This window comes from Chionomys nivalis, chromosome 1 (genome assembly GCF_950005125.1).
Source record: "Chionomys nivalis chromosome 1, mChiNiv1.1, whole genome shotgun sequence".
Taxonomy (NCBI): domain Eukaryota; kingdom Metazoa; phylum Chordata; class Mammalia; order Rodentia; family Cricetidae; genus Chionomys; species Chionomys nivalis.
In genome coordinates, this window is record NC_080086.1 from 96,934,840 (window position 1) to 96,952,125 (window position 17,286).

The window sequence follows — 17,286 nt, forward strand, 5'->3', positions numbered from 1 at the left end:
ATACAATTACAATGTGTTACCCTCTTGGGAATAAGCTTAGACTGTAACAAATGTTTTAGAAGCTTACATAAGAAGAACTAAAAATGATAGTGCATTTACTCTATCAAAGAATACACTAATATGTTAAAGCTAGATAATAATCAGTAAGGACATTTCAAGAATGGTAAAATGCTCTAAAATATACAATATTTGAAGCTGTCACCATATTTTGTAATCAAAGTTTTTCTATAATCAAAATCAATCAGCTTTTGTAATCAAAATCACAATTTTTCGAAAAAACAAAACAAAACAAAACACTTTGCAATCAAAGTTTTAACTTTTTTCTTCCTTAGCTAACTAAACTCAGACTGGCCTAAAACTCTCCAATAGCAGAGGATGACACTGAGCTCCCAATCTCGGGGCTCCATGCACCTCCTAAGCGCTGTGATTACAGGCACGAGCCACACATGGCCACTAACACTGTAAATTACACTGATTACAATGGCACATAATCATGTCCATTCTCTGCCCAACATGAGCTGGACTGCACCGCCTGGCTTCTGCTAACACTGACAACATCCAAATGAATTAAACTTAGGTATGATAAAATCCACTGGAAGTGCTCTGGAGCCTGAGTTTTAACCTCTGGCATAAAGGGAGAGGACTTTCCGAGCAGGCAGCAGAGCCCTCATCTTTTTCATGAGAGTGTAGAAAACTTTGGGTCCTTTTTGCTGGATCGGAAGACCAGTTTTCTCCATCTTCAGCTGTGGAGTAGGTCTTTGTATGGAGTTTGGCTTCTTTAGCATCGACTTTAGGATTTCTGAGTGTGTCTCTGACCTGGGGTAGGCTAAGCTTCTGAGAACTGGGTTTCAGTTTTGGAGCAGTATACTTAGTTTTCCAGGATACTGGAGCACTTTCGTCATCTGAGAAATCTCTTTTGAGGCAAACACTATTCTTCACAAGGTTCTTAGCAGTTTTCTCAACGACTTTTGGATTATGAGGTAGAGCAGAATTTGAGAGCCCAGCTTGAAGACTGGAGGTCTCTACTGTTCTGTTCTCAGAATCAGGTATGGAAGCATTGACTGTAGAGTTCCCTTGAAGGAGTTCGTTGTCAATTCCTTTCAAGTTTTTGGACTCTTTGTGCAGTATTCCTGGAAATTCCTTTGAGAAATTTGATAAACAAACAGAACTACTGTCAGTAACACAATAGCCTTTTACTTTTAGGTGCAAACTTTCCAGGTTAGCCTCTGCTTGTACATTGTACTGAGGGCATGAGGATTTCATGTGGATTCGTTCCTTGAGAGGCAAATCGTGAAGATGTAAGCCAGTAATGGCAGGAAGTAGACACTCTGCAGGACCAACCTTTTGAAGGTCTCTACCCAGCATGTCACTGTTTGTGGTGCATTGTTCTGATTTCTGTGACAATTGTTCTGGGTGATTTTCAGAGCCAGGAAGGATGGCTGATGACTCAAGTTCTGACTGTAAATCTTGAGACAAAGTGTTCCTTTGAAGAGCTGGAGAATTACTAAAAGAAGTACCGTCCCAGTCAATGGCACTCAATTGGAGATCAGCAATCGCAGAGATATTATGGGTTGAAGAGCTGGGCTGACTCCATTCTGAAACTAGAAAATCACTGACATCTTTAGTTTGCTTTCCAGAAGAAGATCTTGGAGAAGGCATGGAATGTTCTTGCAAATTCAGACAGGGAGCACTTTCAGGGAAAACAAAACTACGCAAGGAGGGAGAAGTAGATTCCTGTGGGGAAATAGGGTCTGGAGAAATTTCCAAATTAATTTTGGGATGATGCTTGGGGAAGACTCCACATGTAGGTTTTAAAGTCATAAGTGACTGAGAACTGACTACATTATTCGGTTCTGGTAAACTGTTTCCTTTAGGCTTAACTTTCACACCTGAAAAGAAGGAAAAACATAGAATAAATACTCCTTTCCTTAACTTGGAAAAAAAAAGACTCAAGCAAGCAAAAATAAAAACAATACCCTAAACCAAAGAGTTAAGCCAGTAATTTATGTAAGTTTTTTTCCCCCCATCTCCACCCAGTATCCGGTACATTCCTGGAAACACTATCAGTTTTCTATGGGAAATGGCATTATTGAGTTACTTCCCTTACTGAATTCTGAGGAATAAAGAAAATGCACTTATAACACAAGATCTATTTGCAGGAGCTGTTCTAAAGCTGATTAGCATTAATGTTAGAGCACACAATTAGTCTGTATTTAACTTATCCAAGTTAGTAAACAAAGAGCATATTGGTAGACTCCCAACATTTTAGTTTTAAAAGGAAGTGTATAGGGTTTGATACGAAATGCAGTGGAAGCACACCTGGCTGGTGTCTGGAAGGTCCTAGGGTGTGGTCGTTAGAGAGGCAGCATGGGGAAATAAAGCATATGAAGAAGAAGAAGTAGAGCATGGCCCTTACTCTTAGTTTCCACAATACTGGTGTGCAGGAGAATTGTCTGTATTCTGTCAATCATGTTATAAATAAACGCTGATTGGCCAGGTAGGAAATACAGGCGGGAAAACCAGACAGGAAGTAGAAATGACGTAATGAGAACAGGAAAATTCTGGGAAGGAGGAAGTTGATTCCTCCCACTCCTGCCCAGACCACGGAAGCAGCAGGATGTGTGATCTGCTCCACTGAAAAAGGTACTGAGCCATATGGCTAACACAGACCAGAAAAATGGGTTAATCAAGATGTGAGAGTTAGCCAGTGAGAGGCTAGAGCTAATGGGCCAACCAGCTTATAATTTATGGAGACCTATGTGTGATTTTCTTTGGGGCTAAATAGTTGTGGGGGATCTGGTAGGGGGACAGAAAACCCCAACAACAAACAGGACCCTCCATGTTACACTGGTGTGCTACAGAAGCAAGAGTTTGGCCCTTACTCTTGCTTTCCACAACGCTGGTGCACTATAGAAGCAAGAGCTCAGCCCTTGCTCATGGTTTACACAACGCTGGTGCCCAGCACAAGCTGCACAACACTTACTCTTCTGTTTCTTCCTTTGGGTTTCTGACTGTTGTTTCTGGTAGACAGCAACAACCTCAGGATAGGCTTCTTCAAACAGTGATGCGTCTTCGATGGTAAGGGGATCCAGTTCCCCAGCCTCTGTGTCTTCCACTGCATAATGTTCTAGAAGATTAAAAATACAGCAAAGCAGACAACTAGAGGTTTAAGAACTGAAGCTAGGCGGTGGTGGCACACACCTTTAATCCCAGCACTCGGAAGGCAGAGGCAGGTGGATCTCTGCATTCAAGGCCAGCCTGGTCTACAAGTGATAGTTCCAGGACAGGCTCCAAAGCTACAGAGAAACCCTGTCTCGAAACACCAAACCAACCAACCAACCAAACGAAACAAAAAAAAAAAAAGAAAAGGTTTAAAAACTATTTTCCAAGTAGTTATCAGGAAAACAACACTGTCCAAAAATGAACAGGTAATTCACTGCAAATCTTGCTCTACAACATGGCCACTTCTCGGTTATTTTTGATAATTACATATAGGCATAGAATGAGTCCTGGTCACTTACTACGGCCACCTCATCACTCTTACTGGCTGGCACTTTTCTCCCTCCTACCCTCAGGTATTTGTGGTTGTTGCTTTTTGCTTATAACAAGTCTTTTTTTAAAATTTTATTTATTTATTATATATACAGTGTTCTGCCTGCATCCAGAAGAGGGTACCAGATCTCATAATAGAAGGTTGTGAGCCACCATGTGGTTGCTGGGAATTGAACACAGGACCTCTGGAAGAGCAGCCAGGGCTCTTAACCTCTGACCCATCTCTCCAGTCTGTTGTTGCTTTTCAAACTGATTTTCTTTTCTTTTCCTAGGAGAGCTGAAAGGGAGATTTCTTTTTAACATTCAAACTTTAAATTCTCTTGTTTCAGAAATAGTAATGTCAGTTGAGAGAACAGAAAACTTTCTTTAGATAAAATGCTAAAATTAGAGACAAGGAATGGGATAAACAATTTCCCAGGACAAAGAGTTTCCTGTGTACCAGGCAAGCTACACCTCCATATTCTCAGGCCTCTTGAACGCCTGTTTTCTACTTCCATCTGTTTTCCTGCAAATTTCATAACTTTATTCTTCCTTAAGGTGGAATAAAATTCTATAGTGTACATGTACTAAATTTTCTCATTATCTAGTCATATCCTTATAGACATTTAGTCTGTTTCCTTTCTCATGTGAATGCAGCATCAGTAAATATTGTGTGTAAGTATCTCTCTGGAAGTGCAGTCCTCTGAGAATTTGCCTAGGGTTGATATAGCTGGGTCCTGTTTAGTTTATTTTCCCCTAATTTCTTTGAGAAACCTCTGTACTAATTTATACGGTGACTGTACTAATTTTCACTTCTACCAACAGTCAATAAAGGATTTATCTTTTTCCACATTCTCACCAGCATTTGTTGTGATTTGCTTGCTTCTGACTGGGATTACGCTGAATCTGAAAGTGGTTCTAATTTGTACTATACAGGGGCTTATGGCAGAGGGGGAAAGGCTTTAAGGAAGTGGGGTGGGAGGGCAACTGAACACATAATATGAAAGCAAAAAGGGGAATATTGGAGGTGGAACAGTATAAACGGGGATTTGGAGAGGGGAGAATGTCCCTGTGTGAACCAGAAAACACAGTATGTATGAAAATGACATAAGGAAACAGTAGTTTGTGAGTTAGAAAAAAGAAAAAAGACTTATAAAGAGGATATACGTATTGCTTTGACAGATCTGACCACACTGTTCTGGTGAGGATGTGGAAGGGCTCTACAAGTCTGGCTAAGCTCTGGGCTGTCCTGTAGGAGCTTAGAAGATAAGAATGCCGAGAGCTGCCGAGGACGGAGGCCTGGCTTCTGTAGTTTCAGAAAGAAATCTGAGAGCTCCTTAAAGACTCTCTGGGGGCCATGTGCTATTTTGAACTAGAAATCTGTGGTTCTGGTTACTTGGGGCCAAAAAATTAGCTGTGATTAACAAGAGACCAGTACCCCTGAAGTGAAACCTTTGTATTACTGGGACAATTGATGCTGCTTAGCTGGGGATGAGAAATTAGTGGTGATAAAGAAAAGAGAATCATTGAGTAAGATCTTTTGAGAAGTATTTCCTTGGGGCCAACACACATAGTCTGAGTTCCAGAGGTGGCCATGGTTGTTCCTTGTGTGGGCAGCTGGTATTGGTCATATGTATTAGTCTCTAGGTGGTTTTGAAGGCATGAAGGGGTGTTCATGGAGAGATGCTGACGCTTGGCACTTTGAGAAGCCAGAAGAGGCCAAAGGTGCAGCCTTAGTAGCAGTTGAAGGCCCAGAACTGAAGGGGTCATGATACCATGAAGAGAGTCCAGGAAAGGCCACTGGTCAAAGTGTAGGAGACCCCAGTACTGTGGAAGGACTGCCATGCGCAGCAGCAGCTGGGATGTGGAGCTGGCTGGAGCCTAGGAGACAAGCTGTGTGTGCTGTGGGCTGTAGAAAGCACTTTAGGGGAGCCTAGAATATCATGAGCAGGTCCCAAAGTGTGACACTAAACCCTGAACTGCTGGACTTTGGTTTTGCTTTAACCTAACCATGACTGTCCCTGGCTTTTCCCTGACAGAGTAGGGACGTATTTAAATTATTTTAATTTTACAGGAGCCCACAGTTGAGAGACTTTGGACTTTTAAAGAGATTTTGTAGTTTTCCGGAGACTTGAAATTTTAAAAGAGAAGTTGGATTTATTTTCCAAGAGATGGAACTTTGAAAGCGTTTGAGTTGGTAAAGTCTGTGAACTTTTATGCTTGTATGTCATTTTATATTTTGTTATTTATTAAAATGAGATAGCAGAAAACTGAATCCTGCAAATTTTTCTCCAGCCTCCACAGGTACACTGTAGCATGCCCATGTGTGCTCCCCCCCCCCCCCCCAGGTACCTGCATACAAAAGGATGGAATACAACTCCATCATCTCCAGTCATGTCCATTGCCTCTAGCTTGGAAGCTTATCCAGGTCTTTCACAAGTTTTACATTGTAGCAAAAGTACAAATTACTACAGGAACTAAACAGGATAAAGGAAAGGGAGGAAACATTCTTACGCCTCAACTGCTTTAGAAACATCTAACTATGATAATCCAAAGACAGAGCACTTGTGGAAGCAATTTTTAAAGAAATTTGAATCACAACATTTCCAAAATTAAAGAAATGTCAAAGACATTAAAAATAAAGGCACTTGAAGTTTATCTCCTTGATTAGTCAAGATCTATTTAAAATAGGTAAAATAAAACATAATTCATAGTACATGTGATACTTTTCATGACTTTTCACAAGCATGTATGCTTTCTAAACATTCACTCTCTACTTCACATTTGGATCAAACGCCGTAGATTAGACATTCTGTGTATAATGAATACATACCAGGCTTTTCCCATTCTATTTCAAGGCAACGAACTCCATTTCTGATTCGGGGCTTAACAACTCTGAAAAATAAATTTATATACTGAGGTCTAACTGTACAAGCTATTTGTAAAATTTTAATCTATACACTTCAATTTCCATCCATATTTATTCTAAGTAAAGATATAAGGAATCAATGCCTAGATTCTTTGGACTCAATTGAATAATTTCATTGTGAGGCAGAGTTGAAAATTGTTAGATTAACTCAATATATATACATATATGTTTTCATTACATTATTTTATTTGTGAGTGTTTTATCTGCATGTATGTAGGTGCAGCAGCTGCATGCCTGATGCCCATCGAGGTCAGAAGAGGGACTGAGATGCCCTGGAACTACACTGACAGATGGCTGTGAACTACCATGTGGATTCTGAGAATTAAGCTCAGGTCCTCTGCAAGAGTAACAAGTGCTTTTAATCTTGGAGCCATCTCTCTAGTCCCTCAATATTTTGTCATTATTGTGTAGTATTGCTTTTTCCATGATTTCTCTTGGAAATTCTACTATGTTACAGTGTTTTGGTACTTTTTTTTTTTTTTTTTTTTTTTGAATTTTCGAGACAGGGTTTCTCCGTAGCTTTTGGTTCCTGTCCTGGAACTAGCTCTTGTAGACCAGGCTGGCCTTGAACTCACAGAGATCGCAGAGTGCTGGGATTAAAGGTGTGCACCACCACCGCCCGGCGGTACTTTCTTATTAAATCTTAAATCTTTGTTTTTGAACTTTGTATACTTATTTAGTATTTTCTTATGAAAATTGTTATCACTACTTATTCAATGCAATATGCATTTTAATAGATAAATTTAACCCACTTACGTTTATTAGGACTAGTGAGAGTTGAACTCATTCATAAATTTTATGTTTTCTGTTAGCAATGTTTTTCTTTGCTACTCACTTCCTCCTTCTTATATACTCTTAGTTTGATAGTTTATTTCTTACTTTTACTGTAATTGTTTGAAAGTCAGATATTGTATTTCTAGTAAAAAAACCATGCCAATACACAACAAATAGAAATAACACTCTCAAAATATGTATTTAAAGATTTAAGACTAACACTTGGAATATAATCCAAAATGAAGGGTTTTAGTTTGACATTTATTAATCATTAAAATTATGTGAGTATAATTATACAGGTGAATAATTTCACCCAGTTCATAAAATTATTGACCAATTTTGAGTTCACATCTTCCTCTGGCTTCACTTTGTGTTTTGATGTATACTTCTTATAGTTTAAAATATTATTCTATATTACTCCATCATTTTGTTTTCTTCTGGTTCACTGAAAGAGTTTTTTGTTAAGTCCTGTTCTTTTTATATTTTCTGTATATTTTTTTATACTTTTTAAGTGGCATGCATTAGAAGTTGAAAGTATGTCAATACCTGAATTTACTATGTTGTCTTGAGTGTGAGGCCTGACTATGCTTTTAATTTTCAGGCTTTCCTCCACCTTTGGAAAAGAACTAGTATACACTTGGGGAGAAATATTAATACTTCCAGTCAGCAAGTATTCAAGTGGAAACAGTCTTTATTACAAAATTCCTTTTTTTAATAGTTTAAAAATAATTTTTTAGATTTATTTTACATGTATGTATATTTTTAAATGCATGTATGTTTGTGCACAACAAGCATGTACAATGCATCAGAAGTCAGAAAAGGGCATCAGATCCCCTGGAACTGAAGTCACAGATGGTTGTGAGCTACCAGATGGGTGCTCGGAAGCAAACCCGGGTCCCCTGCCAGAGCAACAATTGCTCTTAACTGCCAAGCCATCTTTCTAGCCCCAACCATACAGCTCCTTAAACTACATTACCTAATTGGCTGTAGTTGATTAGAGTTTTTTCTTCCAAGTTTTCTTTCTGTCATGTCATAGCGGGTCAAAAGTACCAACAATTTCTCACATGCATAGTGACTGGGCCACTCCATTTTTTGAGCAGTAAATCTCTATAAATACAGTAAAAATAAATATTAAAACTTTTCAAACAAGAAATACTCTCAGATAACATTATCTTTTCTCTAAGAGTAATGCTAATATAATATTAAGAGAATATTCCCTAAAAAAAAAAGAGCTCCCTAAGGACAATGAAAGAATAATGTGGTTGAGAGGGTTCTCTATTCAGATGCCAGCTTATGTCCAATATGGTGGGTGAAGTAACTTGACCTCTTAGGCCATTTTTCTACCTTTAAGTGAAGAGAAGGTAACCCTGTTGACAGGTTATGTAGATTAAGTGGGAAAATACTTAATTCATTCTATATTACAGTTGTCAATGAGGTAGAGTGAAACTAGATTTACTCAGCCATCCTTTCCCCCTAATTACAACATCAGGGGTTAAAATACTCTCATTTAATCCTCATGGTGACTTGATGAGGTGGTAACATTATTTCTATTTTAAGGATATTTCACATTTAGGGTCATATAGTATATTTGACAATAGCACCCCTTGTCCCAAGCCCTTCCTTCCCAGATATATTCCTGGATTCAATGTGTCTATACATGGTGACTGAGAATCTTCTGAGAAGCAGCTTGTGTTTGCCTTATGGTCTGGAAAGTATGGACCTAGCATAGCTAAGGGGTAAAGGTTATAAACAGATGCTGAAGAATATAGGGGCAGTTCATAGCTATCTGTCTTAGTTTTGAAGTCTCCTCTTATACACTGAAGTTAATATCCTTCTGATCTTCCTCATATCTAATTTTACTATTTTTTTTTTGAGACAAGGTTTCTTTGTAGCTTTGAAACCTGTCCTGGAACTCGCTGTATAGACCAGGCTGGTCTCAAACTCGTGGATATCTGCCTATCTCTGCCTCTTGAGTGCTAGGATTAAAGGTGTGCATCACCACCACCCGGCCTAATTTTAATATTAAGTAAGAATTTATTTTCAGATACCTGAAACAATAATAAATCAGGTCTTTGATAACTGAGGGGTTTTAACATTTTATCCTTATTCAAAAGGAATTCTTGGATGACCTAAGTGTAAAAAAACAAAAACAACAAAAAAACAAAAATGAGAACTTCAAAATATCTTTTATTATTATTTTTATTTATTATTTATTTTATTTAAAAATAAATATATAATTGGATTATTATTTACCTCATGGAATGGAAATCCTTTGCAACTGCAAGCTCTCCTGGAGATAAATCACACATATTATAAAGACCATGAAAGAATTAGACTGAAATCTTATCCAATCTCGTTTTATAACAAATACCCACGTACAATATCTTATATACAATTTCCAAGCCTTTCTCTGGAAAACTATCAAACCGCTACCTTCTCAGATGAATTTTATCTTTATTTTTTGTAATATTTATTTATGTGTGTGTGTGAGTTTGTGTAGGCAAACGTGAACAGCACACGTGTGGCGGAAGCAGGTTCTCTCCTCTACCATGTGTGTTCTGGTGACTAAACTCAGGTCACTGGCATAGCAGCACCACCTTTACCTGCTAAGCCATCTCGTCAGCTCCTTCGATGGAAGATTTTTCCCCCTTTGGTTTTCCTGAGACAGAGTCTCACTATGTAACTCTGGCTGGCCAGGAGCATGCTATGTAGATCAGGCTGGTTTCTCTGCCTCCCAAGTGCTGGGATTAAAGGTGTGTGCCACTGTGACTGGTCTAGATGGATGAGACTTGTCTTAACAGAATCAACAACACAGTGTGTGAGGCATGATTAATCTAGACATGTGGGGAAAGCAAATCAACCTCAGGTTCTATACAAGTCATAAAAAAAGCATTAAGTGGCTCAAAACAACTTACTTTTTAATATTGTTTTCTATTTCATTTAGTTGCCTACTATGGTTTGTCTGGTGCCATTCACAGGGACAGCGGTATTCATAATCGTGTGGTTCACAGTATCTATCACTGTTACATAACGCGCATCCGTTACGTTCGTGATCTTTAGGCGAACCTTTTTGGAGACACAAAGATGTGTGACTTTTACTGCTTTGCAGAATGAGTTTCAACATATACCTTTTTTCTCTCACTATCTAAAATCTCAAAATTAATATTATCTGCGCAGCTGGTTGAAAGAATAATGTACACCAGAGTGGTTCTGAGGACAAATTATAACTTACTATCATGATACTGCTCACAGCATACTCATTTATTTGAAGCACTAATTAATTTGTCCAATAATGAAAAACTTTCTGGTTTATAGTAGCTATAAGGTAGGAAAGTAGAACGTAATTATTAGTAGGAAAGATTATTCCCTTAATAACTCATGAAATGGTTTCTTTATTGAAGACTGCCCACTTTGTGTCCGTTGTCAGTGTGTACGTCTCAGTTACCCAGGGCTGTTTTAAACTATACTTGGAGAAGGAAGACTATCACTGCAGCTCAGGTGTGGGTGAAAGGAACCACATTCAGGGATACCTTTTGGTTTTGTTTGTTGTTGTTGTTGAGTCAGTGCCAGAGTCCCCTGAATCCCTTCCAGTTGACCAAAGGTCAAAGCATTCAGGCCTATTCTTGATCCTTCAAGGTTACGACGGGAGGTTTGACCCAGCAAGTGGACCCAGGAAGCTTGGCCTAAAATGTGGTCCTTGCTTGTCCTGCCTAAACAACCGAATACTTAACTCAGGATACTGACTTGCTGTTTCAGGTATTGAAGAGGTAATTACTCTGTTCTTTGTATCATAGTAAACAAGTCTTTTGCCTTTTTCTCCCCTTTAGGTTTGGGGTATATAAAGCATATGAAAAATAAACATGGGCAGATTTAGTATTCACTGGGTTGCCCTCCTGAAGTATGAGGACCAGGACTGTGAATGAAGACTCAGGCTCCAATGCTCTGGAGGAGTGTCCTAAGCCTGCTTACCTGGATGGGAACACACAGAGCAGTGAGCCACGCTTTTAGCTGTTGGTTGTGGAGCAGAGGAGCAAGGTTCTTCAATCCACTGGTTAAACCTTTATTAGAAAATGGGTTAAAAATTAAAAACAGAGCCGGGCGGTGGTGGTGCACGCCTTTAATCCCAGCACTCGGGAGGCAGAGGCAGGCAGATCTCTGGGAGTTCGAGGCCAGCCTGGTCTACAAGAGCTAGTTCCGGGACAGGCACCAAAGCCACAGAGAAACCGTGTCTTGAAAAACCAAAAAAAAAAAAAAAATTAAATAAATAAAAATAAAAACAAAATAATGAGGTAATAAAGAATGTTCTCAAATGTCAGTTTATCCTATTCCCTTCAATCTATCAAATTATTCTCCTTGCTGGTCATAAACCCACTTGCATCGCCTGGAAAAATGCTATTTTCTATAAGCTTTACATGTGGTCCCAGGTAGAGAAGAATTGGAAAGGGAAGCAGAGTGTGCATATGTGCATGTCTGTGTCTGTGCAGATGTATATCTAATCACTGTCATCTGCCTTTTTGTTCCTGTTTGATGAGTTTGTTAGGCAGCAATATATGGGGAGAATAATTTATATTTGTCCTTTCCCATATTGTTACCATGTGCAGAGTATAGAACAGGCAGACTTAGATGCACGGTCACTATTTTTAAATGGAAATAAATAGTAATGTGTTTGTACAAATAAAACATTAAGTTTTCGGATAAAATTTTAATAAATAATTTAAAATGCTAATCAACTTTGTAAGGGTCTGTCCTGTCTCTTTAAGAGACACTCCCCCCACTCCCCCCCATCCGCTGAGGCAAACTGATCTTCAGCTTCCAGCCTGAGCCTTTTCTTTTCCGTCTCCCTCTTGAAGAGGCAGCTTCTGCCTCTCCCCACTTCTCCTCTTCCCCCTTCGGTCCCCCATTCTGTTTCTCTCTCTCTTTCAGCTCTCCTCCCTTTCCCTTCCATAACCCACTAAATAAATATCCAACCTCACTCTGCATGGCATGCCTATCCACCTGTCTGTCCCCTGCCGCCCAGGACTAGCTGTCTTTGGAGACCTGTGGCGTGATCTTGTGTGCCATCCCTGCCTAGGACTGGCTGCTCTGGGGTCCACTGCCAACCCCAGCTGGGGGGCCTGCAGCATGGTCTCATGGCTCACTCCCGCTGCAGTCACTCGGATCCACGGCATTTCATTTTTACCATTACAAGTTTCCTTTTCTTAATTTGTTGCATACAAATGGCAAAACGTTTCTGTTTAATGCAAGGTTTTAAGAAATGTATGCAACTGTTAAAATTTTGAGTAATAAAATTTTTGGTTTTGCCTAAAGTTTCAAGTTAACATAATTCTTTCAAGAAGACCTAGATGCTACTCATAAAACATTGAGTTCTCAGGGTAATGTGTAGTACTGAGGTAAATAAATAACTACTGGAAATTCTGACTCATTTACTATCAAGAATAACTTAAGTATTCTAAAGTAGTATTCTAAAAATCTGTATTAATAGCTTCTGGATAAATGATATAACTTCAAAGATTAAAAAATAGGGAAAATACTATAAATTATCAAAATGAGAATGGATAATTATAAAAAATTCTGATCATTTTCAAGTGTAAACACCATGTTTAAATGTTGCCAAAAAATACATATTTGCTGACACTATTTTAATAAAAGTAGCTCAGAGTCAGATAAGTACCATATTTACTTGTGTCTCATTCTTTATTTCATGGCAAAAACAAATCTGAGAGTTCCTTTATTTATTCCCATGTCAAATTATACCATTTCTTCCCTGTTTTGGCACAGTAATCACAGAGGTCCTTCAGCAACTTACTGAAGACTTTGCTATACCAACAGCTTTATAGCTAAAGACAGGGTACAGAGATTTGAAATATCTGCCAGTCATTTCTTCACTTCTGCCACCTGTTCTTTTGAGAGATACAGTGCCTCAGACCTACTGAGGGTTGGTCAACACTATGTTCAGCTTCCCAGGTTTCATTTCTTTCTTATTTTATAGCTTACTGTCATTAATCTTAATTTTTATAAACTATTGCTTTCATCAAGCATATGTAATTCACAAGTTTTAAGAGAATTTAAGTAGTTTGCAAATTTCAATATACTCTATATCTTAATTAGACCATCATATGTAGAGCTCAAATTAGAATATATTACTAAATATATAGCAGCAAGACAAACAACAAAGCTGAAGTTTTTAATATTAAGTTTTACTTATTGTAGTATTGTGCATATGCATACCCATACAGTGTGTGTGTGTACACGCTGGTGTGGACATGTGCTGGTGTGCACATACATGTGTGTAGACAGGCGTGTGTATGGCAGTGAGACGACAACTCTCAGGTATCAGTTCTCTCCTCCCATCATTGAGTCTAGCAATCAAATGAACCCAGGTGGTCAGGCTTGTACTGTGACTACTAACACTTGTTGAGTCATGTTGTTGGCCCAAAGTAAAAGTTGTTTATCCAAAGTTACTTACTAAATATTTCTAACATGCTATATAGTACTTCATTTGTAGAAATTAAATATACTATCAAAGCATTACATACAAAATTATTTCAATGTTTTCATTAAATAAACTTTACTTGATGCTAAAACAACCTATGGAAAAATGTCCATGGCTATAAGTTACTATATTTGTACTATGTGTGGTGAAGCAAAAGTACATACTTAATGTTATGGTTTAAATGAAAACGCTGCACTGTCCCTGAGTGGTGGCAGTGGGCAGCGGACCATGAGAGCATGCCGCAGGTCCCCAAGTGGCAGCAGGCAGCAGGCAGCAGACATCGGGTCCCGGGACCACAGCAGGCCATGAAGGCAGTCAGGTCCCAGGAAGGGAGCCCCCGAGTGGCCGCAGGTCATGAGGGCCAGTGGTTCCTGCATGGAGCCGCATGGTAGGTGAGAGACCAAGATGGATAGGCATGCTATGCAAAGTAAGGTTGGATATTTATTTAGTGGGTTATGGAAGGGAAGGGAAAAGAGGGAAGGAGAGAAGGGAGAAGAACAGAGAGAGGTAGAGAGAGTGAGAATGGGGGGGCAGGAGGAGCCACAGCAGCAGCTACCTCTTAGGGGAGAGATGGAAAGGAAGAGGCTTGGGCTGTAAGCAGGAAGGTCTGCCTGTGGGGTGGGGGTGGGAGAGAGGGAGCGGCGGGCCCTTGTCTCTTAAAGGGACAGGACAGATCATTACACTTAATAGCATGCTTCAAACATATTCATTTTCTTCTTTTGGAAGAGTTCAAGATAAGTAGGAATTAATCACCAAAAATGAAAACACAGAGTATTTCAAAAGTAATCATTTCTGTAAACTTACTGCTAAGTCCAACAAAGTAAGTGTCCAGTGTGGAGTAAAAAGCAACACTGAGTTACCTCTGAAGCAAACTTTGACCTTTCAAAATCCGCAGAAGTTTTAATGCTTGTTCTTTTCCAACTCCAGGCACTCCCTTTCATAAAGTGGAGAAAGAAACTTAAATGTTAATCTGGAGTGATGGGATGCATATAGAGGTATAATAGCTATCTCTGCTTTTTACACAGGGTATTTAAGAAACAGTTATCTTCCTAATCCTTATCCTTATGAAGAAAATGTGATACAGTGCTGGGAGCCATGAATAGATTACCTCAGTAATGATGCTCTCTCTCTACAGCAGCAACAACAGCATTGCACATGTGTGCAGCTAGACAGCTATGACGAGTATAGAGCTAAAAAATAGGTAAAGCCATAGTAGAAGCCAGCACTGCTATCAAACAAAAGAGGAACTCTTAAACTTCTTTGAGAGGCTGCTCAAACATACATGCCAATCTCTTTGAGGCTGAAGTCATGGGAACACTTACTGAACTCGCCTTTGTAATGTTTATTGTCACAAAGTAGCCTTTTAGCATTATCTGAGATGCTGATTGTTTTGGATTTATTACTTATTATCGTGTATGTGTGTGTGTGTGTGTGTGTACGCGTGTGTGCATGATGTGTATGAGCATCTGTGCCATGGCTCCTGTGGAAGGTCAGAAGATAATTTTGTGTACTTGTTTTTCCCCCTTTCACCTTTATGTGTATCTCAGGCACAGAACTCAGGCTGTAACACTTGCATAGCAGTGTTTTCGCCTGTGAATCATCTCATCAGTCCTGCTGATTATTTCTTGAGAGTCAATGTCTTATACTTAATTATATACGCATACTATGTACACACACACCTGCACACACACACACACACACACACACACATACACACACACCATGTGAAAATATTGAGAAAGAAATGATAAGCTCAGCTTGCCTTTGGAAGATAATCACAGCCAAGAAGTACTGCTAGTCCAACAAGGGCATCGCGATCCAAGCCTAGCTTACTCTTGATAGATGATATCGTGTAACAGTCAACATGTGGATCCTAAAGACAGCACAGAGTTTTCATCTTCAAAGTGGTTTATGTTAAACAATAGAAAGAATGACTTGTCATTTAAAGTCTTTTTCTAGAAATTTAAACAACAAAATGATTCTGATTACAACAATATCTATAATGTGATATTTCAACAAATGGATAAAGTGTAACTGAAAGTTCCTCGTTATCGGCTGTCTTTCAAAGTACCAGAAGGTGCTGTGCCTGCTGCTGTGGGGACGAGAAAATCATCAATAAGCTAATTCGCTGTGAGCCCTGTGAGCTACAATCATGACCAGCATGTTAAGATTTGCCCATGGGTTCATTAGTGAATGCTATCTGTTATGGCTGTAACTGCTTTATGATTGGATTTAAGAAGCACTCTACAAAAGGCAAACACATGCTTGGTACTGTATATCTGGGTAAGGACCCATGGGCCCCAGGGACGAACCTACCACTACTACTACTATTTTGCTAAATGGATATAGTATCAAACTGCCCTCTAAGTTTGCATCTCTGTACCTATAGACTTTTTCACTGTCAGAACTCACTAGAGAAGCAATGGACTTTACGTGCAGAGAAAAAGTGTATGTACAGTGTTCACACATGCATATCATACTTCCTTTCGCCAAGGCTCAGGAATCATGGTAGCAGAGTAGGCAGAAAGAGTGCAAAGCTAGAGGCTGGGAGGACAGGAGCAAGAGTGACTTCTGGACATGACAAAATCACTGCATTCATGACTCAAAGCAGCTGTGTGTGCCCCCAAAGATGAGGACAGCAACGTCTCAGCACTGAGTAGGAGGGGGTTTAGGAGCCCCTACCCCTAGCTGAAGAACTATTGACAGTTGCTGGTTTCTGAGGGTGAGAGTCAATCTTTTTCAAGGGTGTTAACTCTAGTAGGTTGTCCATTTGTAAGTGGATAGTCTCATATCCAATGATACATGGTCATTATAAACTAGAACCATAGGCTATAAAAAAATACCAAAAAATAAAGACTGTGAATTTGGAAGGGTGTGCTGGTTTTTTTGCTGTTGTCAACAACACAAGCTATAGTTATCTGGAAAGAAGGAATCTCAACCGAGAAAGTATTTCCATAAGATTGGTATGTAGGCAAGTCATTGGGGGCACTTTCTTCATTAATGACTAATGTTGGAGGGCCCAGGCCTCTGTGGGTAGTGACATCCCTGGGCAAGTTTTCCTGAGGAAAAAAAAAAAAGTAAACTGAGCAAGCTCTGGGGAGCAAGCCAGAAAACAGCATTCCTCCCTGATGGCTCCCCGCTCCATCAGTTCTTGCCTCCAGATTCCTGTACTAGCTTCCTTCAATGATGACAATGACCTGGAAGTATAACTTAAATAAACTCTTTCCTCCCCAACTTGTTTTTGGTTGTGGTGTTTATCATAACACAGAAAGCAAACTAAGTTAGAGCAAGTAGGAGTGGGAGTTAGACCAGGAAGGAGCAGGTGGTAAATGATTGAAGTCCATTGAACTCATGTATAAAATTATCTAATTACCAAAAATATTACATTTAAATAAGAAAAACCTTTCATAGTGGGCAATTTCTTTTTCTCTCTATGGCTTTTGGTGTCTAAAAAGTACAATGTATAGTATATACTGTAGAAAACAAACATTCACTCTAACTGTGTTACCTAAAGTTAATTATTAGTAGCTTGGTACATTTTATTCTAAAAAATCCCTTT

At 39.2% G+C, this 17,286-nt stretch overlaps 1 protein-coding gene across 1 annotated transcript in view; it reads right to left on the bottom strand.

Annotated features, from left to right (window-relative positions):
* Positions 1–425: 425 nt before the first annotated feature.
* Gen1 (GEN1 Holliday junction 5' flap endonuclease) overlaps positions 426–17,286 on the bottom strand; it is a 33,677-nt gene continuing 16,816 nt past the window's right edge. Inside the window, exons 5-14 of the mRNA XM_057783010.1 lie at positions 15,490–15,600; positions 14,588–14,661; positions 11,204–11,292; positions 10,150–10,300; positions 9,488–9,524; positions 9,283–9,363; positions 8,211–8,341; positions 6,365–6,426; positions 2,984–3,127; positions 426–1,889 (exon numbers count right to left, since the gene is read on the bottom strand). Coding sequence (XP_057638993.1) covers positions 574–1,889; positions 2,984–3,127; positions 6,365–6,426; positions 8,211–8,341; positions 9,283–9,363; positions 9,488–9,524; positions 10,150–10,300; positions 11,204–11,292; positions 14,588–14,661; positions 15,490–15,600 — 2,196 coding nt within the window. The 3' untranslated portion in view covers positions 426–573. The remainder of the gene's footprint in view (positions 1,890–2,983; positions 3,128–6,364; positions 6,427–8,210; positions 8,342–9,282; positions 9,364–9,487; positions 9,525–10,149; positions 10,301–11,203; positions 11,293–14,587; positions 14,662–15,489; positions 15,601–17,286) is intronic.